General features: G+C 46.3%; 1 protein-coding gene across 1 annotated transcript in view; it reads right to left on the reverse strand.

Moving 5' to 3' along the window:
* The window catches only part of LOC147708652 (uncharacterized), a 334,370-nt gene that overhangs the window by 89,107 nt on the left and 220,412 nt on the right, over nucleotides 1-24,851 (reverse strand). The window contains exons 15-17 of the mRNA XM_086925378.1: nucleotides 12,562-12,651; nucleotides 11,889-11,957; nucleotides 8,208-8,294 (exon numbers count right to left, since the gene is read on the reverse strand). Of these exons, the coding sequence (XP_086781504.1) occupies nucleotides 8,208-8,294; nucleotides 11,889-11,957; nucleotides 12,562-12,651 (246 nt within the window). The remainder of the gene's footprint in view (nucleotides 1-8,207; nucleotides 8,295-11,888; nucleotides 11,958-12,561; nucleotides 12,652-24,851) is intronic.

Below are 24,851 nucleotides of genomic sequence, written 5' to 3' on the forward strand. Positions count from 1 at the left end.
TCTAGTCAGCTAAGTACCTTTGTTTTAGAATGAAGGAGGTCTGGTATCTCTCTCTCAGGACTCGATTTCCCAGCAACCTGCAAGGGTTGCTTGGAAACACTGGAGCTGGATTTCTCGGCAAGAGAAAAGACAGCATCTCTCTCAGTGCGTCTGCTGGAGGGTCGGCTTCCTTCGGCACTTGCTGTAGCAAACTGCGTCGGGCAAGTAGCTAGTCGAACTGCTCCAAACCACTGTGTGTTTGCCTGGGCAAGTGTGGGCATATTTATACCTTGACGGTGCCGAGTTTGACGTAAGGTTGGACATAATAACGTCATCAAAGACTCAGTTCTTTGAAAACTCCATGAATTCTTAGGTATATCAATATTCAAGCAGGGGAAGTCCCTGTCTGCTGAACGGGTTTTTCCAAGAAATCGTTGTGGATTTTCGGAACTAGTGGAAGTAGCCATGCCGTATTTGAACTGCATAGGCTAAGTCTAAATATGGTTATGATTTCTATGCCTATATAAGGATAGGGTGATTTATACCTATATATGGGCATGAATTGGGAAAATTACACTAGGGTCCACAATTCATATACAACAACTTACTAAATATCTCCTACGTTCTGCCCGATAGTATGCCATAATTAGATTCCCTTACATCCTCCATTTTCACAGAGACTTAGATCCCCAGGTAGGTCACCGAATTGACCAATCCCCTATCATCCCAAGAAGGGACAGTGCTGGTAAGGACTAGGGTCTTTTCAAGGTTTAGTTTGTACACAGAGATAGACCCACACTCATTAGCTAATTTTTCAATAGCTGCCAGAGAATCCTCTGGGGCAGAGGTCATGATGGTAATGGTGTCTGCACAGGCAAGCAGTTTGAGCTCAAGTTGATGGATCCGCAGCAAAGCAGTATTCCTCAGGCTCTTGAGGGCTTGAATTTAAGGTTCTATATAGTGCGCAAAGAGCAAAGGTGAAAGTGGACATCACTTTACAGGTGCACGACGTATCTAAATTAGGTTGGTAGAAGACCCTGAAAATAAAACGCTAGCCTTAAGATTCTGGTAAAGCTGTTGAATCAAAGCAATAAAGCGCGGCCCAAACTCTTACACAGCCATTACGGCCCTCTGAAAAGGTCATGAGCCCCTTTCGAAGGCCTTTTCAGAGTCTAACGTTATTGCTTTAACCAGATTTCCTCGAGAATAGTCTGCCTCAAGAGCAGTGATAACAATATTAAGATTGGCGGTTTTATCCTGCTGTGGAATAAAACCATGTTGATTCTCATCAACAAGATCAGAAATAACCACAGCAAGCCTGTTTACTAAAATCTAAGTATACATCTTGGAATCAGCAATAATCAAAGAAATAGGCTGATATGAACCACCGAGAAAGGGATCCTTCCTTTTCTTGGGAAAGATGACGATGTTGGTCACAGTCCATGATCCAGGAACCTGCCCAAGTAATTTAAAAGAGTTGAATAGATCGGGAGAACCGGTACTACAAGATGTGACAAACTAACATAGAAATCGAATGGAAGTTGATCGGTGCCACAGGCCTTGCCTCGTGCCAGTTAGCCAATTGTGTCTTACACTTCAGAGGCCGATCTTGCTTGTGCTACTGTTTAGTAGACAGTTTCCGATGATGGTGGACCCGAAGAAACTGAATGATCTGGTCGGTGGAAGGGACCAATACCTAGTCATACCACTTATGATGAATGCTGTGGAACTCCTCTTGCATAAGGGCAGGATTGATCACAATAGCACCTTGAGAGTTCTTAATCCCAGAAATAGCAGATGCATTAGATCTATCACGGACCCAGAAAGGCAACAGCTCATTACTTTGATAAAGAATTGTGATCTAATATAACCCTAGGATTAAATGAAGCTCTCAACAAATATGGACACCCCAAACTCACAACTTATGCAAGTTGAGAAGGTTCAGGAAAGCCTTCAAACTGTCTTGTCAAGACCCAGATCTCATGACCATTCTCTCATCAAGGGTCTAATATTTGGAAAATAGGTCTCGCAGGAATAACCTCAGGATATTGGGGATCCCCAAGGGGTCAGAGGAACAATACTAGACACTATATTGTTTGGTTATTAGGGAAGCCTTTCTTACACTGTGGGGCTGGGACATGGAAGAGCATGATTCAGAGAACCCGTCGCTATCCATTCTCACATCCATCGGTATTCACGGTCCATCCTGATATATGTGGGTAACTTCCTCCCATGCTAGGACATAAACAGGGCTGCTCCTCCAAGGTCACCAGTGAAAGAGGCTAGAGTGGACTTTTTTTGTTCGATCAGAATTCTCTCATAAGACTGTAGTTCGGCGTTGGCAGCTAAGAGAGCATATCCCGGCACTTCAAAAGCTTGGAGCTTCGGTTTCATTACTGGGGCCAGCAATCCAATCCGGTGCATCCAATATAAGGAGCATATGTATTCATGTTTTGAACAGCCTGAGGTTGAGGAGCTCTTGACCAAGTCGGCGGGAGAAAATCAGGAGACTAATGGATCTGGATGATTCTGTTTTGTCTTTTTCTTCTTGATTCTTTTTCCTTGTAGGTTGTTGCAGAGTGGTTTACTTAGTTTCTTGGGTACAACTTCCCTTTTTTCTTTTTTTCTTTCTCTCTGCTTTAGGTCTGCAGGGTCAGCTGACACTTAGATTTGATTTCATGAAGGTTTCATAAGGGTTATTTATTAATTAATTATGGCTCTGGGTGAAAACATTTTGGGTCCTTTGGGCGGTTGTCTCGTGTTGTCTCTGCCCTGCCCCTTTAGTTCTTTTTCCCACATTTATCCTCGGTCTGGGGTGCTCCGGGGGGAGGGGAGTTTATGTACTCCTGTCTACTACAGTGTTAATGGTATGCAACTGGTCAACATCCCCCACTCACTACACAGGCCACATGCTTGATCCCGTCTTCGAAGCAGCAAGCACATCACCTTCAGCCACTCTACCGGACTTCACTGGACCGACCACAGCTGCGTCCACTTCAGCTTCAGAAGAACAACGATCCACCACCACCCGCAACAGGTTCCTCACAGGAGCTGGAGCAAGATCACTGCCGAGCAGCTCACCACCTCCCTCAACCAGAACGTGCCCGCAAGCACAACGGACCCCAACGAAGCAGCCTGCAACTTTTCAAACAGTGGCTGACCAACTGCGCAGACGACCTCGCACCACTGAAGAACCCTTCCAGCAGACCCAGAAGCAAGAAAGCCACCTGGTTCACCGACTAACTCAAGGACTCAAAGAAGAACTTCTGCACCCTCAAGAAAGCCTGGCTCCTCAACCAGACCACAGACAACATGACCACCCTCAAACAAGCCACCCGCAAGCACCACCAGCTCATCCGCACTACCAAGAAGAAAACACTGAAGGAACGACTAGACAACAACGCCCACGACAGCAAGGAACTCTTCAGCATCGTCAAGGAGTTCTCCAACCCCAGCACAGGCAACAACAACATCACTCCTTCTCAAGACCTCTGCGACTCTCTCGCCTCGTTCTTCCACCGCAAGATCGCCGACATCCACAACAGCTTCGGCGCACCATCCACGCACCCTACCGTCGAACCAACGCCCCCCACTGCCACCCTCCCCACCTGGACCACGGTGACCACCGAACACACAGCCCGCACGATGAACACCATCCACTCCGGATCTCCGACCGACCCCTGCCCCCACCACATCCTCAACAAGGCCGACGCCATCATCGCACCGCAACTGCGGGACATCATCAACATCTCCTTCGACACCGCCACCTTCCCGGAGAGCTGGAAGCATGCCGAGCTCAGCGCCCTACTGAAGAAACCAACAGCGGACCCCACCGACCTCAAGAACTTTCGCCCCATCTCGCTCCTCCCTTTTCCTGCCAAAGTCATTGAGAAGACCGTCAACAGCCAGCTTGCCACCTTCCTCGAGACGAACGGATCTCTTGACCCTTCGCAGTCCGGTTTCCGAGCCAACCACAGCACCGAGACCGCCCTCATCGCTGCCACCGACGACATCCGAACTCTGCTCGACAACGGGGAAACAGCGGCCCTCATCCTCCTGGATCTCTCCGCAGCGTTCTACACGGTCTGCCACCGCACCCTAGTCCAACGCGTGAGCAACACAGGAGTCCAAGAGAAGGCTCTAGAATGGATCATCTCGTTCCTCGCCAGAGGAACACAAAGAGTCCGCCTCCCCCCGTTTCGATCCGAGGCCACCAAAGTCATCTGTGGCGTACCGCAAGGATCATCACTCAGCCCCACCCTCTTCAACGTCTACATGAGACCTCTTGCAGCCATCGCATGCCACCACAACCTCAACATCATCTCCTACGCTGACAACACCCAACTGATCCTCTCCCTCACCAGTGACCCCGCCAACACCAGAACTAGCCTACACGAAGGGATGAAAGACGTCGCCGAGTGGATGAAGAACAGCCGCCTGAAACTGAACTCAGACAAGACGGAAGTCCTCATCGTGAGACCATCACCCTTCGCCTGGGACGACACCTGGTGGCCCCCGGCCCTAGAGAGCGCACCCAAGCCAACAGACCACGCACGCAACCTGGGCTTCATCCTGGACTCCTCCCTCTCGATGACCAGACAAGTCAACGCCGTCTCCTCATCATGCTTCAACACCCTACGCACGCTCCGTAAGATCTTCCGATGGATCCCGACCGAAACCAGGAAGACGGTCACCCAGGCACTCGTCACAAGCCGACTGGACTACGGAAACACCCTCTTTGCCGGAACCACAACCAAGCTACAGAAAAGACTCCAACGCATCCAGAACACCTCCGCCCGACTCATCCTGGACATCCCCCGACGCAGCCACATCTCCGGACACCTGAGGGACCTGCACTGGCTCCCAGTCAGCAAGAGAATCACGTTCAGACTCCTCACCGACGCACACAAGTCCCACCACAACCTGGGCCCCAAGTACCTCAACGACCGCTTGACCTTCTACACGCCCACCCGCCAGCTACGCTCGACAAGCCTCGCCCTTGCCGCCGTACCACGCATCCGAAGAGCCACCGCCGGAGGAAAATCCTTCTCCTACCTGGCGGCCAAGACATGGAACTCCCTCCTCACCCACCTCCAGCTGACCCAGGACCATCTCGCCTTCAGGAGACAACTCAAGACCTGGCTGTTCCAGCAAAAATAGACCCCCCTTCCCCCAAGCGCCTTGAGACCCTCCGGGTGAGTAGTGCGCTAAACAAATGCTATGATTGATTGAGTGATTGATACTTTAATGTGTGCATGTGTGTGAGTGTGCATGCTTGTGTATGCATTTTTTTGTGTGCAAATTAATCCTGCTTATTTACATTTGCCTTTTTTGGGGGCTCTTTTTAGTGCGATGAGAGAAACATGCTCCCTGAACATCAATTGGTTAAAAAAGTGTTCCTACAGCTAGTATGTATAGCATGGGGAAAAATTTCAAAGTGTCGGAGGCACTGGTGTTGATGATTCTTGGCTACCTGTTACTTTCATTAGAGGATTCACATTGCCCACCCATGGTAAAATACTGGCCCTACCTTAATGGCAATATTTTTTTGCAACTTGTAGTGGTCTACCCCCTAGTAATATAACAGCCCTGGGACAATACATCTTGGAAATTCTTGGGCATCCGTGATGGTGCAAATCTCTAGCATAACGATAATCTTAGAGAATGCTGGATATTCTTGACGTATTGAGAAGTGCCATGGTCTGATGGGTCTGATATAGAAAATAAAACTAGAATGTGACTAAGAGGGATTGGCTAAACATGTTCTTTAGTATGTTCTTAAATATTTCTATTTTATATTTGTTATGATGTCTATTATGTAGTTGTTAAAGGTAGGACTAGGACTTTCCAGGAATTGCCATGTGGTAAGAGTATCCTAGAGGGTATGGATATTACCAGGACAAACATGGCATTCCATTTGTTCCCTTATATGTGGTGTCACTAGGGACAGATACGTTTAAAACGGCCAACATAAAGTATAAGGCCAAACAGAATTCTTAGAAGCTTATCGTATTTAACACAAATTTCTATTGGGTGGGGTACTGCTGCAGGTGATATGAAAATATCGACTTAGTTGAAAAATCAAGCAATCAAGCCAAATGTTATGTTTCAGGTAGAAAGTACCGCAAGGTAACTGCAAAAATGTTGTTTGAAAAATGTGCTCCAAGATTAGTGCAAAAGGAACAATTGATGGACAGAATGCAGAACAATGTCATACATTCACCCCAGTACAGAGATCTGGGCCTGAATCCATTGTTTGTTTGCTCACCATGCCATTCCTGTTTGGACCCAGCCATATGCAAATCAGTCATGACCTTGTGCCCAATGGGAACAGTCCAGCCCGAATTGCCAGCTCAGGTCCTCCCTGGACTGGAAACAAGCATCCTATGATCAGTTTTGGGCTTTCAGCCAGGATAGCTTGACTCCAGTGGCATGGAGAGCACGGGACTCATGTCTGAGCATACCCGTCCCACTCGGGGTGACAAATGCAAAAATAACAATTGATTGAAAGAATGCAGAACAATGTCTCACATTCACGCCAGTACAGACATCTGGGCCAAAATTCATTGTTTTTTTGCTCACCATGCCAATTCCAGTTTGGACCCAGCCATATGCAAATCAGTCCTGACCCTGTGCTCAATGGGAACAGTCCAGCCCGAACTGACAGGCTACGTCCTCACTGGACTGGAAACAAGCAACCTACGACCGGTTTCGGGATTTCATCCCTCATTACCCAGGATAGCTTGACTGCAGTGTTATGTAGAGCACAGGCCTCTGAGCATACCTGTCCCACTTGGGGGGACAAATGCAAAAAGAACAATTGATGGACAGAACGCAGAACAATGTCATACATTCACCCCCGTACAGAGATCTGGGCCTAAATCCATCGTTTTTGTACTTACGATGCCATTTCAGGCACAGGGTCAAGACTAATTTGCAAGTGGCCAGGTCTAAACTGGGGTAGCATAGTGAACAAAAGAATGATAGATTTAACCCAGATCTCTTGACTGGGGGAATGTTTTGATTTGTTCTGCATTCCGTCCATCAATTGTGTGTCTTTTACTTTCTCACCCTAAGTGCGCCAGGTATGCCCGGACGTGAGTCCTGGGCTCACTATGCCACTGGAATCAAGCTACCCTGGCTGAAGAGGGGTGAAATCCCTAAACCTGTCCTAGGATGCTTGTTTCCGGTCCAGGGAGGACCTGGCTTGGCAGTTTTGGCTGGACTGTTCCCATGAGGCACAGGGTCAAGACTGATTTGCATATGGTCAGATATAAACTGGGGTGGCATGGTGAGCAAAAGAATGATGGATTTGTCCAGATCTCTTGACTGGAGGTGAATGTTTTGATTTGTTCTGCATTCCATCTATCAATTGTGTGTCTTTTGCTTTCTCGTCCTTTTTGCCCCAGGTATGCCCACACGTGTGTCCTGGGCTCACTGTGCCCCTGGAATCAAGCTATCCTGGCTGAAGAGGGGTAAAACCCCGAAACCAGTCCGAGGATGCTTGTTTCTGGTCCAGGGAGGACCTGGCTTGGCAGTTCGGGTTGAACTGTTCCCATTAGGCACAGGGTCAAGACTGATTTGCATATGGCCAGGTCTAAACTGGGGTGGCATGGTGAGCAAAAGAATGATGGATTTAACCCAGTTCTATTGACTGGGGCTGAATGTTTTGATTTGTTCTGCATTCCGTCCATCAATTGTGTGTCTTTTGCTTTCTCGTCCTAAGTGCGCCAGGTATGCCCAAATGTGCGTCCTGGGCTCACTGTGCCACTGGAATCAAGCTAGCCTGGCTGAAGAGGGGGAAACCCCGAAACCGGTCCTAGGATGCTTGTTTCCGGTCTAGGGAGGACCTGGCTTGGCAGTTCGGGCTGGACTGTTCCCCTGAGGCACATGGTCAAGACTGATTTGCATATGGCCAGGTCTAAACTGGGGTGTCATGGTGAGCAAAAGAATGATGGATTTAACCCTGGGGATGAATGTTTTGATTTGCTCTGCACTCCGTCCATCAATTGTGCGGCTTTTGCTTTCTCGCCCTAAGATAAGTGAGCATGAATAGCAATGAGTGACTTTTGGTCAAGACATTATTAGAAAGAGAAGGAATAGGTGAATCTTTGGTATCATGCTGAATAACTATACTAGAGGTCATTTCGTCATTGTTAGCATGGGAAGACAAGGGAAACATTCAATACAAGGTTCCAACTCACTTACTAGCATCCCTTATCACCTACCATTTCTCTTCCAGCAGTATGATGAAGGAGCGTAACCATTTGGGTGCTCCCATGTCCCATTACACCCGTGGCAGGCCAAATGGGTAGCTGCGAAACATACCAAAAAAAGGCATTATGCAAAAAGACTTCAGAAGCTGACTGCACTAAACATTATTACAACCCCTCTCCTCTCAGATCAGACTGCAGACCCAACTCTCAGATAGGTGGAAAGATAATCACAGGACGTTAGAAAACTGAATTGTTTTTACCTGTAATGTGATTTGTCTAGAAAAGGCAGCTTTTATACTTTCTTGTTGTTTGAATATCCACAAATGTCTGGAGAAAACTACAGCCTATCACTCGCTCGCTCAAGATATATCCAAATGTATCTCAAATATTTATCTCAATCTCTATCTATATATGTGTGTGTATACATATGTATTGAACTTTATCTACGCGCATTGCACTTTTTCATGACAAATGACCACCAGTAACACTGTGTCTTTTTTTGCAATCTACTATATAAGCGCATTTATGCGGATATCATGTGCCATTTTCAATGCACACTGACAATAATTGTCTGATATAAAATTTACAAAATATGTAACATGGCAACTCACAGTGGAATGTTAACACAAATTTGGGCAACAAAATGTAAATATTGTAATTATACCTCCCGCTATTCGATATATATATATATATATATATATATATATATATATATATATTAAAATCCACCTCCTTTGTAACGCCGGGACACCGTGACAGCGGTGCATAAAGGGGCAAAGGTCCCCCTTTGTTATATACAGGTCCACAAACGTAGTAAAACTACGTGAATGCACTCCCCTTGGAAGATCCGGAATTAGGAAATGATTAGCAGAGTGCGCTTTTCCATAAATTCTTGTTTATTCAAAGTGCAGCATCGTGACAGCTCATGGAAACAAAAACCCAACGCGTTTCAGCGAGGAAACTCGCCTTGATCACGGGTAGTTTACACATCCAATGAACAACATTTAAATAAAGTTTCACCTGGTGAATACAACATAAACATAAACAAAGGACTCAAAGCTTGTAAATGCGGTGGCCATCTTAGAATGGAGTACACCCATTAGTCACATAGTTCAAAAACATAAGTATATGATTCAGAAGCACCAAATATTCAAACTATATGGCCAAAATAAGCCAGTGTTGTCACATATATATCTTAATAGGTGATCTTCCAAGGGGAGTGCATTCACGTAGTTTTACTACGTTTGTGGACCTGTATATATATATATATATATATATATATATCAAATTGTGATTCAGAAAACAGACTATCTATGTTAGCTATATGTAGTGTGTCCTCAGTTTTCAGTTTCTAATCACATGGTGTTGCAAAAAGAAAAAAATCACTAATTAAATTCGTGCAATGAACCCTTTAAAAGGGATGTTCTTTCATTTGCCTGACGATCTGTGACCAAGGGCGGACGCCCGAAATGCGTCAAATTTGGTGAACTTGCCTTTTTAAATAAACTTGCCGAAAGAAGACTGGGACTTGCATGGTTTTTCCTCGTTGCTGCCTGCCTGGTGGTTCTGTGGTGAAAGACTTCTGTTTGCGCATATATGTATATATATGTATATATGTAAATGTAGTGTATTTTGTAAAGCGCACAGCAGCCCCAACGGGGCGTCCCGGCGCTGTATAACGCTGTGGAATCCTTCCTGGCTCTCCCTGTGAGATGCCCCTCCTGGGCACTCCCAAGGTGAAGCCAGGCATCCCAGTGTTGTAGGGGCCATTGTGGAGATGAAGCAAGCTATTGCCCAGAGTTGCAGCGTGGGACCCATGATTAGAGTAGGTGCCGAGGCAAGAATTATCGAGTCCACGGACATTGAGCCCAAGACACTACCGCGTCGGGACTTGAACCCTGGTCCCGGGCCTGATCTCTGCTTCAGAGTCTGCTGCTTTAACCAGTGAGCCACACTTCTCCACTATATAAACATAATTATATATGTTCATATACACGCACACACATGTATAGCACACAATGCAGTCACAATTATGTAGTTACAAAATGGAGCAGTTTAGGCAATGCTCCATTGAAAAACCTTTTTCAGATTCCATCATGACCTTGGACCCTACAACAAATTTGGCAAGATAATTTCCACCATGCCAACCTGTGTACAGATCTGTACAGGACAAAAAAAGTTAAGAGGAGAGGTGAAAAAGGTAAATATTCTAAATACAATAAATATCATTGCTAGCTGACCCTTTGAGAACACAGCTTGGACAATCCCTTATTCGTATAAGAAGAATGTGTTTTCTAAAATTCTATATTCAGCATAATCAAGCATTACTTTTTATTTCACTGCAGGCAACTAAACGGTATGGTCCAATATTTTACTTACTATTGCCAATAACATTTGTCTGTTTGAAATCAATTTTTTCAAGTTTATTACCCCAAAGTAAGTATGTAAAATATACATAAAAGGTAACCTGTAATATGGTCCACTAGGCTATAGAGGAGTTCTGGTGACGTCATATATACGAAGAAGGGAGGGAGGGCAAATGCTCTGCAAACACCAAACAATGAGTTTTTGTCAGAAATTGGATTGCCACTCCCCACTGGACTGGAAAATATGGTGTCCCTGTTATGTCAAAAGTGCTGTCACTATTTACAAAAAAATAAAAAGGGAGTACTTTTATTTTGTAATGGATTGTGAACAGTCGTTTAGGTTTAGGGGATTTGTAAAGGGCATGGCTACCCTTGGGGATCCCAGCGCTGAGGTGAGACAGTACAGGCAGTTGTTTGCACATGAGTTTAGGGGAAAAGCCATGTTTTAAGTCTTTTTTTAAAGGACGCTTTGTTTTAAATAAGTCGGATCCATACTGTTCCACAGGTACCAGGTGGGCAAAAAACCTTCCACCCAACCTGGCTCGCTTGAAGCTGGTGGGATTCATCAGAAAGTTAGAGCCTGACCTGAGGTGGCGAAGGGGAGAATATGTGAGACCAACTTTTGTATCTGGGTGGGGCCTCTCACATACATGGCTCTGTGAGCCAAGCTTATGGACTTAAATTTGATCCTGGCTTGGACCGGGAGCCAATAAAGCTCCCTCAAGGAGAATCTGGCTGATTTATGTCTGGGTATATTCAACAGCAGCCATGCAGCTGCATTCTGTACGACTTGGAGTCTGTTTGTAACGTATTTAAGAGAGCCAACTGTCAGATGAGGTCTTCGGCACTTGTAAATGGTGATGTGGATATACACGGTCTGCAGATCTAGCCAATAACCTTGAAAAGTGGTTGTGATTTGAAAACTATGTTTACTCTGTGTAGGTGCAGAAAAGGGATCTGAAGGGAGTGTGGGGTAGTTTGGAGGAGTGAAAGAAAGGATGAGAGATAGACTGCCTTGCAATTTGTGCATTGTAAATATTCATATATGTAAAGAAGTAATTGGTGGCCTTTAGTAATCCTTGCAAAAACAGCGTTGATTTGAAATTGGTAAACTTAAAGAAACAGTCATTTCAAATCCCAGAGGCCAATAAGATTAGGATGCTGTAAAGAAGAGATTGAACGGTTTTGCTTTGGACGGGGGCAGAGTGCAAGGGATGAGATTGGCTTGGTAGACCATCCACCATTGCTAGAAGCCAACTAGATAAAATGTACTGGGACAAAGAAAATACTATAAAATATGGTGCCTTTGAAATCATTTGTCACTTACCCTTTCGCCAGTGTAAAGTATTAAGCTGTTGTTCTGCCTCATCATTGCCTCTGTGGTGGGCCAACGTGGCTGTTAAAGTGGTAAAAAATGGCATGAGGCAAAACGTACTCCAAAGCCCACTTCCATTATCCACACAACACCATTCCCTTAATGAAAAACCCTTATCAAAGTGTTTAGCAGCACCCACGTTTAAGAAGGTGCGTTAATCTACCTGATGCAATCTCATAAATTGCATGAAAAGCATGTAAATGTAGAAATATGGATGTGGTTAAAACTAGCGAGCCAAAAAATATTTGTAGGGTGGGTAGGTGAGGGAGGAAGTGCCAGCGAATGAAATGGGGAAGCTAAAAGAAGAGTGACGTCTAACCCAGACATAGGGGGAAAGAAGAGGAAAGGGGGAAAGAATTTGCCAGAAAAGTGGCATAGTGGAATAGTGAAGTGGGCTTAATGACAGCGCAACAAGTGAAGATAGACTAAGGTTTAGAGGTATTATTGTTTGGTGAGAAATGCTAGGGACAGCTTTGTTTAGAAGGTCAAGTTAGTTATAGATTTGGAGCAGGGTCTGTGAAATAACATTTATAGTGGATCCAATGTTAGAGAACATGCATGGAGGGCAACTGAAACACCCAAATACCTGGCTCCTATTCCTCCATTAAAATAATGTTTCACTTACCCATACTCTTCCAGCAATATGATGTGGGATGCTCAAAATGGATGTAAAACTCCTCTGTCCCATGTAGTGTCTAGAAAGGCATAGAGGAACCTGTAAAGAATCCAAAAATGACTTCAGCAAAGATTAAGGCCAACTCCAGCCTCCACTAATGAGGCTCACGTTCCTTCTCAGCCCACTACTTTGTATTTGAGGATATCAAATTATTAATATTTTCCTACCATTTTATAACAAAAACATGCTTGAATATATATATATATATAGTATGTGTATATCATCAAGTTATACACACACACACACACATACACATATATATATATGTTCCACTCCTTCCTGCTTATACATTTATATATAGAAATATTTTGAAATATATTTATTTATGCCTTGGTACATGCGGGTGCAGCGGCTAGCCAAATATTCACTCAGTATGGCCCTTTCTTTTGAGTTGTGTATCCTTCTGTTCAAAAGACATTTTTTGAAAACTTCCCTGAAAAATAATGAAGCTCACATAAACGATTTTAGTTTTGCAGATTTTGATGAGTCGACATTGCGTCTGGGGAATGTCAGAGGTAGTGAGCTACAGAAGCTCACTGAATCCCATGTCAGGTGTTCTCTTGCACCTGCATGTGTTTTCAGAATTTGTGAAGTTCAAATAGTTACTAAAGTCTTCTGAATATGATAATGTAAGAGTTTTCAAACGTCTACAGACTAGATACACACTGCATGGTGTGTGCATGTGTTTTTTTTCCCTAAAATGTCTCTAGCATTCCTCTAAGACCTTGGTAGGCCAGTGACAGCTTATGAAGCTTGCAGGATTCCACAAGCTCCTTGAGTGACTGGGCCTAAGTCAGCAGAGCTGGAGGAGGCTTCCTATGTACCAAGGAATAGATATCATGCAATAAAAGTTACTCTGGCAGAGTAGTTCCATTTATTATGGCAGCTTTGGGTGCTAAGCTTCAACAATGAAATCTTGATTCTCGACCTTCCTACCAATCTAGTCTGTGACACATTTCTGGTCTGTCAATACCATGTCCTGGTCTTATCATTAAGGAGTACAAAGATTAAAATGAAGTCAGTAGATCATGGTAAGAGTGATTAAGAGTGGAGAAGTGTGGCTCAATGATTAGAACAGCAGACCCTGATGCAGAGGTCTATCCCGGGACCAGGGTTCAATTCCCTGCCTTGGAGGGTCTTGGGCTCAAAATTCCATGGACCTGATAATTCTAGCCTCGGTGCCTATTCCAATAATGGAGTCCCACTCTACGACTCTGGGCAATAGCTTGCTTAATCTCCACAATGCTAAGGATGCCTGGCCTCCACCTTGGGGGTGCCCAGGAGTGGACGCCTCACAGGGACAAGCCAGGATGGGTTCCAAAGCGGTATTCAAACAAGTGCCTTGAGACCCTTGCAAGTGAGTAGGGCGCTATACAAGTATCAATTTACATTTAAAAAGAGTTTGGATGGCAGAGGGCATGGAATTAACTGCAGATATTTCTGAAAACGTTGTATTCCAAATCTTGTATCATAAAAGGCATCATAATTCTCCTACACTTCTTTTTAAAATATATGTAAAGGACACCATACTTCTACTTGTGAATGACATTAAAAGATGGGTGCTGCAATTAAATATGCATTTACAAAGCCGGGGAAAGTCTTATTTACTTTTGCACAGTTGAAGTTTGTACAAGCCATCAGTCTGGGTCTACTTCATTAAGAGAAAGCTTGCTTTCAGGTGGTGGTGAGATAAACAGTTTCAAAGGTTTGCATGAAATTTATAATTTATCCAGAAGATCCTGGTGTCTTTTATATTTAAGATTGAATGGCTAGTTCAGCTGGTAATGTTGGAATCAAAAAACAAAGAAACAGCAGTGATTCACATACAATCTTCCTCATACATTTTGGCTATGTGTATATGGTAGTATTGCAAAACTACGCTGTCTTGAGAAATACACATTGTAAACAGTCATCTATTTAAAGCAATAATGCCTATAGACATTCCATGAGTATAAATAGACTGTACGAAGTATTTTTCTGGCAGACAAATAATACACGCAAATATGTTTAAAGAGAAATAACAGCAAGGATGCATGTTCACCTTGTTAGGATTTAAGCGAGTGGACAAGTTCATATCCAATGGAAAGAGATGGATCCTAGTAAAATATACTAATTCAAAACAACAAACGTAAACTTATAAGATTAATGAAAGTTACATAACTTTGCAGAGAAAGGTGAGGATTATTGTTACATGTGCAAGTGATGTTTTACTAAACATCAGCCTGCCTATGCAGTCTGTGCTATTTATTGGTACTACACTGATACATCCTTATTCTTTTTTGTAATTGCACTCTGATCTCACTGCCCATATGCATGTGTTCACTAATGATGAAGAGTGTCCTGAGAGTTCTCATCTAGAGCTGATTGTAAGGTATTATCCACTATTGCCCACTGCAAAGTGTGTTATGATTAGTTAATACCATCTGCTCAGAACAAAACCCATTAATTGACTACCATGTATGTGAGTGGATATGACAAGAAGAACAGGCAATTAGGAGCTTTTACTACTGAGCATGTGGAGAATACATCTATTAACACCCCGATAGGAAGGCCAAAAAAGCCAATTGCAACTGCTGGCTTCCAGACCTTCATTGAACCTGGAACACAGGCAAATAAGAATACTTAGTGTGATCATTCTACTGCCTTGGACTAGCTGAGCCAGTTTCACGATTCCAGAGATCATTCTAATAAGTATAGTAATCAAAAAATGGCCATACTTTGGAACAATAGCAGAATATGAAAATCTTGAGAATTAGATACCACACATAGAAAATGTATTTTTGGTAAGTTTCATATCTAAGAACTCTCTTTCTCTGATTATACTAAGGAATACAAACAACCAACATTCATACAGGGTGCACAAAAAGCTCTACTTCTATGTTCCTCAAATTAGCTAGACATAGATTCCCTTCAAATGTGTTGCCATGAACAACAGGCATTCACTCAATTCTGCCTCTCCTCATCAATCAATCAGTAGATTTGTATAGCACTTCCTGTCACACGTGAAGGTTTACAGGCGATGGCAGGGTCCAGTTGATTAGCCAAACATCTAGGTCTTCCGGGACTTTCAGAACTCTGGGATGGGGATGTACGGAGATAAAGGGGTAGCTTATTCAATGTTTTTGTTGCTAGGTAGAAGGAACGACCTCTGCATCTGCTACATCAGATGCGGGGGTGAAGGTTCGAGACGGAAGTGGAGCGGAGATGTATGGTGGGCTGATGTAAGTGCAGTCGATGGTTAAAGTAGGCGGTCCGCAGTTATGTAGGACCTTGTATGCGTGGGCCAGGAGCTTTTCTGTACAGGGAGACACATTCATTCCCCTGAGGTAGGGTGTGAGAAGTTGGCCTGGTATATGATTATCACTATTCTAGTGAGCACCGTGCACCAGTCCAAACGACCCTTATGGTTATTGGTTGTAAGTCAACCTTATAGACCAGCTATCCTAGTGGTAGCATGCACAAAAGTAGTCTTAGGCTAAACTCAAGAGGGCATGTGAAGCCAGCTGTTTTACTATATGCAATCCCTTCAAATACCAAATGAAAGGACACCACACAAGTTATATATTACAAAATACATGTATTTATTTCTAGAATAATCCCCTATACTCTTTATGAGCACAGAAGCACAAGCGTTAAACAAAGAACACAGTATAACATTCAATAAGCTGCACAATTATGGATAGGCCAGGTGGCCACTCAAACCATACATTAAGAAAGTGGTATAAGTACAACGTCACGAACAATGAACAGGCCTAGGGCCTTGGGAATTGCTGGGCCTACACTGGACTAACGACGGTTAGGACATAGAAGGCCCACAGGATGCAGATGCAGTGTCTATAGGCAACCGCGTTTACCATAAAAGTCAATGGTGCGTAAAAATCAGAAAGTGTTAGGTTTCGGAGACTTCCGACTGGACTAGAACTTAGCCACTTAAAACTAGGACACTAGAGGTGTAAACCACTATAGGAGCACCGTAGTTATATTGTTACCTCACCCACAGGAAGCGGGTGCATAGGTGCCAAAGTGTGTCGGGTTTCGTCGTGAAGTTCTATGGAGCCTGGAGGAAAAGATGCTGCAGGCGGCCAGGAGAGAAGAGTCCGGTTGGATACAAGGGTGGACGAAGATGAAGAGTACCTCAAAGCAGAGGGGACAGAGTCTAGGTCACTAGCCAGTGACCAGGATGGAACTAGGACGGAACCAGGCAATGTTGGGTTGCAATCAGGTGCTGTTGAGTAGTTTGTCTCCGCTGCCACGTGGACCAGAAAGGATCGAGGATAACCAGCTGGTGAGCACGAGCTGTCCCACAAAGGCTCTTGCTGTCGGCGGTGTAGGTTCTCAAATCATAGTCACCAAGCCTTGGCAAAGGCAACCCACGCAGGACTCGAAGATGTCTTCTTGATCGGCCAGGGAAGGTCAGATCGATGGCTCTTTTTCAGGGGAGCTGGGGTCATATTGGAGACACCAGACCAGCAGTGTAGTTTTGATCGTTCGTTGTCACAGAGGCCACTATCCAACGGGCAAGCGACCGGACAACGCGTCAAGCGGGAAAAGTGCAAAAGGGCCCCAAGCAGCACTCGGAGAGTGTGGAGAGGTGATCTTTGGAGCACAGGCTGCTCGGGGCTGGGGCTTCTCAAACCCCAAAGCACAGCATCGAGGGAGCCTTGGAAGCTGCACAGCAAGCACTTTGTTGACTTTTCAAGATGGCCGGTCCCACGTCTCACGTCGCCTCCACGGGTCTAAGCTTTGCTAGGACTGTGGATCGAGCTGTTGGAAGTCTGGGAGTCCAGGTCTCTGTCGTCGAGCTCCGGCGGGAGCAACGGCAAAGGAAGTCTCGATGCGCTGATGGTGCCTGCTTGCACAGGGTGGCCACTCCTTGACCACAAGGGAGATTCTTCAGTCTTCTACGTTGAGTAGGATGTCGAAGGGTCCAGAGTTTTGTTTCAAAGTTTCAGTCAGGATGATCTAGTTTGCATTGGCACAGCTCCTACCTTTATTCCGAATCAAGGGGCTGGATCACCTGCTAGGTCCCTCCTATGGGTGGGACCCAGGAAGGGGGTGTTTACACCCCTTTCCCTTTGTCCAGTTTCGCGCCAGAGCTGGGCCTGGAGTGCCCCATCACCGGTTTGAACTGGACTATGCATGGGACGCCTTTGCGCCCCAGGCAGTGTCTAGTTTCCTTCAGCCCTCCCTGCCCCAATCCACTATCTCCTGTCTGGGGTGGTGTAACACCTCCCTGTGACAGGATACCATTTGTCCAGGTCTCCTCTGCCGGAGTTTCGGTCAGCAGCAGGAGGCCAGACTTGTGTCTGTGGCAGCAGCATCCATTTTGTGATGCTGAGGCTCTGGTTAGATTTAACCGTGTTTAAGCAAAGTAACATGTCTTCTCCCCCTAGAAGGGTGGAATGCTACCCCCGTCGCCAGAACTGGTGAGGGGGTAGTATTCCAAAGCGTATGACACCTTAGACAACATGTTTTGATAAAGCCAAACCAAAGTTAGCAAGTAACCGCGAGGATTATAATGCACTTAAGAGTATATGGTATGGCAATATCCCAGAACAGCTAAGGGAGTTGGTCCTGAAAGCTGCAGACAGGCTCAGCTCATGCTAGAGCACCATCACACATAAAACGAAGCATTCTGCGTCCAGGATTGTTAAGGCCTGCCATCGGAGTGACTTATAGGTGTATATGTGTTCAGATATAGGTTTAGATATAGGTATACTATATCTAAGCAAGGGGTGATTACACCACCTTGCCCAAGCTGAGTGATCAGCCAGTTGTGTCAGATTGGATAGCCAGCCAGGGGTGGCAAAAGATATGCTGCTGCCACTGGTAGGCCTTGGATACACCTATGCCCTGGGTACCTATAGTACACTGTACAGGGGCTGATAAGGTGATCCAATACCCAATTGGTTATGTACCTAAAGTACATGGTTGTGAATTTAGAGAGGGAACAGCAGGCTGTGGGTCTGATTAGCAGGCCCACAGCCACATTAAGCCGAAAACCAGTGAACCAAAAAGCAAAAAGTGGGGTGACCATAGGAAAGCAGACCCTACTCTCGTACATACGGGTGATGTGAATTAGTCTAGGGAGTTCCAGGGCGAGTCTGGCTGCTGTGTTCTGTATTGTCTGTAGTCGGTTCGTAGACGTGGTCAGTGGGGGTCTGAGTTAAGAGGGCCACCAAGATGCGTCCAAGGGAGCGCTTTTGTTTCTGAAGTGCAGTACCTCTGTCTTGTCTGCGTTGAGTTTCAGGCAGTTGTCCCTAATCCAGTTGGCAACGTCTGTAATGCAGATGATTTTCTTTGGTTCGAAGGTGAGGGTAGATTGACTTTTTGCATTCTTCTGGTGAGGAGAGGCGATCTATCTGAGAGATGCCTCCGTCTGAGAGCAGCTCCTTGGTTGCCTCTGTTGTTCAGCCTTGTGATGAGTGTGGGGTGGGAGCCATATCAAAGGCTTCCAAGAGGTCTATGAGGATCAGAGCCACAGTCTCTCCGCAGTCGTGTAGGTCTTGGATGTCATCGGTAGCTGCCATGAGGACTGTTGGTGTTGTGGTTGCTGCGGAATCCAGATTGAGAGGAATTGAGTAGGGGGTTCTGTTCCAGTTGTGAGGAGAGTTATTGGTTGATGACTTTTTCCAATACTTTGGCCGGGAATGGAAGCAGGGAGATTGGTTGTCAGTTCTGGAATTCACTGGGATCTGCTAATGGTTTCTTTAGTAGGGGGTTGACTTTTGCCTGTTTCCAGTCTTTGAGGCAGGTGGCTGTTGCTATTGAGATGTTGAACAAGGCAATGAGAAGGTGGCTGATTTCATTACAAGACCGGATGCTACCATTATATAATAACCTTTTTTTGCAGCCCTAACATTCAGCCCTTTAAAGAACAATAATACCTCATAATGCAATAGAATGTCCAGACAATATGCATTTCCAGAGTCATCATCCTCTTTTATTCGCCGCTTCATTACAGATAAGTACTGCTGTGTTTTGTCCTTGGTAGGCCGCTCCCCACACCGCACAGCACCGGCTGTGTGCCCTTGCCTTAGCCCAGCTACTGCTGTCTGGGATTCAAGGCCCTCCCTGCTCTTGCCCCTGTTTCTGGTATTTTTATTTTCATTGTAAATTGTATTTTTTGTCAGCTCACTGTGTGTTTTTGCCCTTGTGCCACCTTCCCAGCGGTGCCATTACTGTGTCCCTTTTCCTTTCGGTATCCCTGCCGTTCTTCTCCCAGTTCCTGCCGCTGCGTCCCCTGCGGCCCTCCCCCCTGCTCTCCCATTCACCCGCTCCCACCTCTCAGTTGCTCCTCCCTCCCACCTCTCCTTCTGATGGCGGCTGAGTGCAGCGGGCATGCCACTGGCGCGCCAAAGGCAAGCCCTTCTGCGCCAGTCCACGTCTGGACCGCGCCCAGCACCAGAACCCCTGGCCCCCGAGAGTCCCAACACCGATACGACGCCAACCCCATCCATGCACTCAACACCGGACAAGAACTCACATACTGCCTGGCCACCCCAAAGCGCCTCCAAGGACCCTTTTCCCGCCAGAACTGCAGCTTCACCAGTACAAGACCCGCCAACCCACCCACCAGGAAAGAACCCAACTACCTCAGATGAATTCTTCTCAACACTCGCTCCGCTCGCAAGCACGCCGTTGTACTCTGGGACCTTCTCAAATCAACCTCCCCAGACGTCACCTTCCTGACGGAGACCTGGCTGAACCCCTCCTCGGCACCCGACATCGCTATAGCCATCCCGGAAGGCTATAAAATCTCCCGCAGGGACCGCACCAACGGAGTAGGAGGAGGAATTGCCATCGTCCACAGGAACACCCTCAGAGTCTCGACCAGCACCGACAACATCCTCAACATCGCTAAACACCTACACTTCCAGATCCACACCGACCCTAACACCACCCTCAGAGGAACCCTCATCTACAGACCCCCTGGACCCCGACCACAGTTCAGCGACTCCATCGCCAACTTCATCAGCTCACACCCGCTCGCCTCCATGGACTACATCCTCCTTGAGGACGTGAACTTCTACCTCGAGAACAACGACAACAACTCTACCACCCTGATCGACAACCTAGCCAACCTTGGACTCAGACAACTCATCACTACACCCACTCACTCCGCCGGCCACACGCTTGACCCCATCTTCTCCACAAGCCCCCACGTCTCCTTCAACCACACCACCGAACTCCACTTTACCGACCATCGCTGCATCCACTTCACCTTCCGGAAACCCACCACGCACCACCGCACCCAACTGATGCCTCGCCGCTGCTGGAACAAAGACACCGAAGACCAGCTAACCCCCACCCTTGCCCAATGGCCACCCTCCGACCCCACCGATGCCGATATCGCCGCCCACAATCTCAGACAGTGGATCGACGACTGAGCCATCAGCCTCGCCCCGGTCAAGAAATCCTCCAACTGTCACAACAGCAAGAAAGCCAGCTGATTCACTGAAGCCTCCAAACCTGCCGAAAGCTGGAGAAGAAGTGGTTCCGTGAACGAACACCAGACAGCTACGCAGTCCACAAGAACGCCACCCGCAGACACCATCACCTCATCAGATCTGCCAAAAGGGCCTCCTTCAAAGCCGCCTAGACAACAACGCACACAACAGCAAAGAGCTCTTCAACATCGTGAAGGAACTCTCCAATACCAGCTCCAACACCAACGACATCCCACCTTCGCAAAACCTGTACGAATCGCTCACCACCTTCTTCCATCGCAAAATTGCTGACATCCACGACAGCTTCAACGCCATGACCGCCCTAACAACCACTGAGACCGCCGCCCCCACGACTACAATTCACACCACTTGCCTTCTCTCCTAGACCAACATCAACGACGACGACACTATCAAGATCATGAACACTGTCCACTCCAGATGTCCGTCAGACCCATGCCTACACCACATCTTCAACAAAGTTAGCACCGCCATTGCACCCCACCTCCGGAATTCCATCAACATATCCTTCGAGACAGCAACCACGGCCCTCATCCTCCTGGACCTGTCAGCCACCTTCGACACGGTCTGCCACCGCACACTACGAACATGCCTCCACGATGCTGGGATCCAAGATAAGGCCCTGGACTGGACCACCTCCTTCCTCTCCAGTTGAACACAGAGTGCCCGCCTCCCCCCCTTTCGGCTCCAAAGCCACCGAGATCATCTGCGGCGTACCCCAGGGCTCATCCCTCTCTCCTACTCTGTTCAACATCTACATGACACCGCTCGCCCACGTCGTCCGACTGCACGACCTCAACATCATCTCCAATGCCGAAGACACCCAGCTGATCCTCTCCATCAACAAGGACCCCCAGACCGCCAAAACCAACCTCCACGAAGGAATGAAGGCCGTTGCGGAATAGATGAGGAACAGCCGACTGAAGCTGACGTAGGTCCTCATCCTCAGATCCAACCCTTCAGCCTGGAACGACTGCTGGTGGCCAACCACATTGGGAACAGCTCCAACAGCCACCGCCACGCTCGCAACCTGGGGGTCATCCTTGACTCCACCCTCTCCATGACCAAGCAGGTCAACGCCCTCTTCCTCCTGCTTCAACACCCTCTGCATGCTTTGCAAGGTCTACAAGTGGGTCCCCACTGAAACAAGAAGAACGGTCACCCTAGCCCTCATCAGCAGCAGGTTGGACTACGGAAACGCACTCTACACAGGAGCCTCGGCAAAACTCCTGAAACGGCTCCAACGCAACCAGAAAGCCTCTGCCCGCCTTGTCCTCGACATCCCTTGCCTCAGCCACATCACATCCCACCTGAGAGACCTGCACTGGCTCCCTGTCAACAAGAAGATAACCTTCAAGCTCCTCACCCACACACACAAGGCACTCCACATCACCGGACCAGCGTACCTCAACAGCCGACTCAGCTTTTACACTGCCAGCTCCTCTCCGCTGACCTCGCCCTCGCCACAGTCCCCCACATCTGAAGAGCGACCTCAGGTGGCAAATCATTCTCCCACCTTGCCGCCAAGACCTGGAACACCCTACCCACCCACCTACGGCAGACCCAAGACCTGCTGATCTTCAGAAGACTCCTCAAGACCTGGCTTTTCGAGCAGTAGCAGCATTTCCCTCCCCCAGCGTCTTGAGACCCTCACAGGTAAGTAGTGGGCTTTACAAATGCCATGATTGATTGATTGTTGCTATGTATTGATTGCTGTTAAAGATCATATCTAGTCTTTAGTCATAGCTTGGGACTGCCCTTCCAATTTATAGTTTAGCCTGGTAAGATTTTAGGGAATTTAGTTTAACCACTGTGCAATATTGTGTCAATAGTTGCTTGACTTGTGTCAATACCTGCTTGAAAGACCGCTGGTCATTTGGCTGAGTATATTCGTGTAACACGAGGGCCCAGCATGCAACATCCGGCCTCTTGGTCCCTGATCGGCCTCTTCGCCAATAGCCAGACTGCTTCTATTTCAGTGCCAGTTTTCGAGCTGTAACACCACTTGCTCGTCAGTGCGATCACTGGCCCACAGTAATCTCACACCTTCACTTTCCCCTGCTTTGGGAAGGGGGCGATTGCAGAAGCTTCGTGTCTGTGATCAGGCAAGTATTTGAATGTAAAAGATGATTAGAAAACCTCAATTGGAGATTTCAGGCAGGTTGCCTGGCAGTGTTGGTGGAGGCCAAGTGCAACTCTTACAACCTACGATTTAAGCTATTCTGGACTGGGAGGGTCCAACAACCTAGAACAAAGTCAAGGCATTCCTTGGCTTGACTGTGTATTATAGGAGGTTTGTGAAGGGGTATGGATTCATTTTGGCACCCCTCACAGAACTCACCTCCTAGAAAATTCCCAAGAAAGTAAACCCGATAGTTAGCTCTCAAAAGGCTTTTGACACCCTGAAAGAGGCAATGTGCTCAGCATCAATTCTCAAAGCTCCAGGCTACACCAAGCAGTTCATTGTGCTGACTGATGCCTTTGAGCTAGGGATAGGAGCAGTTCTATCCCAGACCAATGATTATGGCCAACACCAGCCTGTTGCTTTTATTAGCAGGAGGTTACTCATCAAGGAGCAGCTTTGAAGTGTCATTGAGAGAAAGGCCTATGCTTTTGTTTAGTACCTAAAGAAGTTGAGACCATACCTGTTTGGATCTCACTTCACAGTTCAAACTGACCACAGACCTCTCAAATGACTAATGCAAATGAAAGATGAGAATCCCAAACCTTTGAGTTGGTCCATCTTCCTACAGGGAACAGACATTACAGTTGAACACTGACCTGGGACTGCCCATTCCAATGCAGATGGACTTTCCAGGTTCTTCCACTTATGAAATTGAAATGAAATTTATAAAGCACCACAATCACCTAGGGGTATCTAGGCGCTAGCAGACATGGACAGGCTAAAAATCTGGAAGATATCAAAATTATTTCCTAAATAGCCAAGGTTTTAGATTCTGCCTGAATGCCAGTGGATCTGTCTTAAATTTTAGTTTAGTCAGGAGTGAGTTCCACAGCCTTACTGTGCATGAGATGAATCTTCTACTATCCCAGTTGGCTTTTTTAAATCTGTGGATTACAAGGTTTCTACTGGCAGATGAGCATAGGGAGCGTGCTGGGATATTGCGTTAAAAACGCTGTATCAAATATTGAGGGCCAACACCTTGTTGTGACTTGAAGGCAATACAGAGTGTCTTAAACTCGATTTGTTTACCTATTAGGAGCCAGTCTAATTGGATCAGTGCTTGAGATGTGGATTTATATTTCAGGATGCCTAGCAGTAATCGTGCTGTGGCATTCTGCAGCGTTTGTAACTTATGTAAAAAATGATTTTGAATAATAATAAGAAGCTTGTTGCAGTAGTCTTCTTTGGATGAAATAAGAGTTGTAACAAACATCTTTGGAAAGCTCAATGGAATGAAAGGCAATACTTTCCTTAGAGTTTTCAAAATGAAAAAAGAGGAGGAAGTAATGTGATTGATTTGTCCCTCAAAAGATAGCTAAGTTTCAATAATTACTCCAATGTTTTTTACTTTACCACTGGGGATCAGTAGATTCCCCAGTTCCTGGGGCCACCCGGTGTTCGACGAAAAAGAGGGGTTATTACCAAACAACAGGATCCCAGTCTTTGAGGAATTTAATTTTAGGCAGTTACTGCTCATCCACTTCCCGATATGAAGCATACAGTTGTAAAACTGAACTGCTGTAGCTTCAGGATTATCAGTGACATATACAACAATCTGTATGTCATCTGCATACGAAACCAGAGAG

This window comes from Lissotriton vulgaris, chromosome 6 (assembly GCF_964263255.1).
Source record: "Lissotriton vulgaris chromosome 6, aLisVul1.2, whole genome shotgun sequence".
Lineage (NCBI taxonomy): Eukaryota > Metazoa > Chordata > Amphibia > Caudata > Salamandridae > Lissotriton > Lissotriton vulgaris.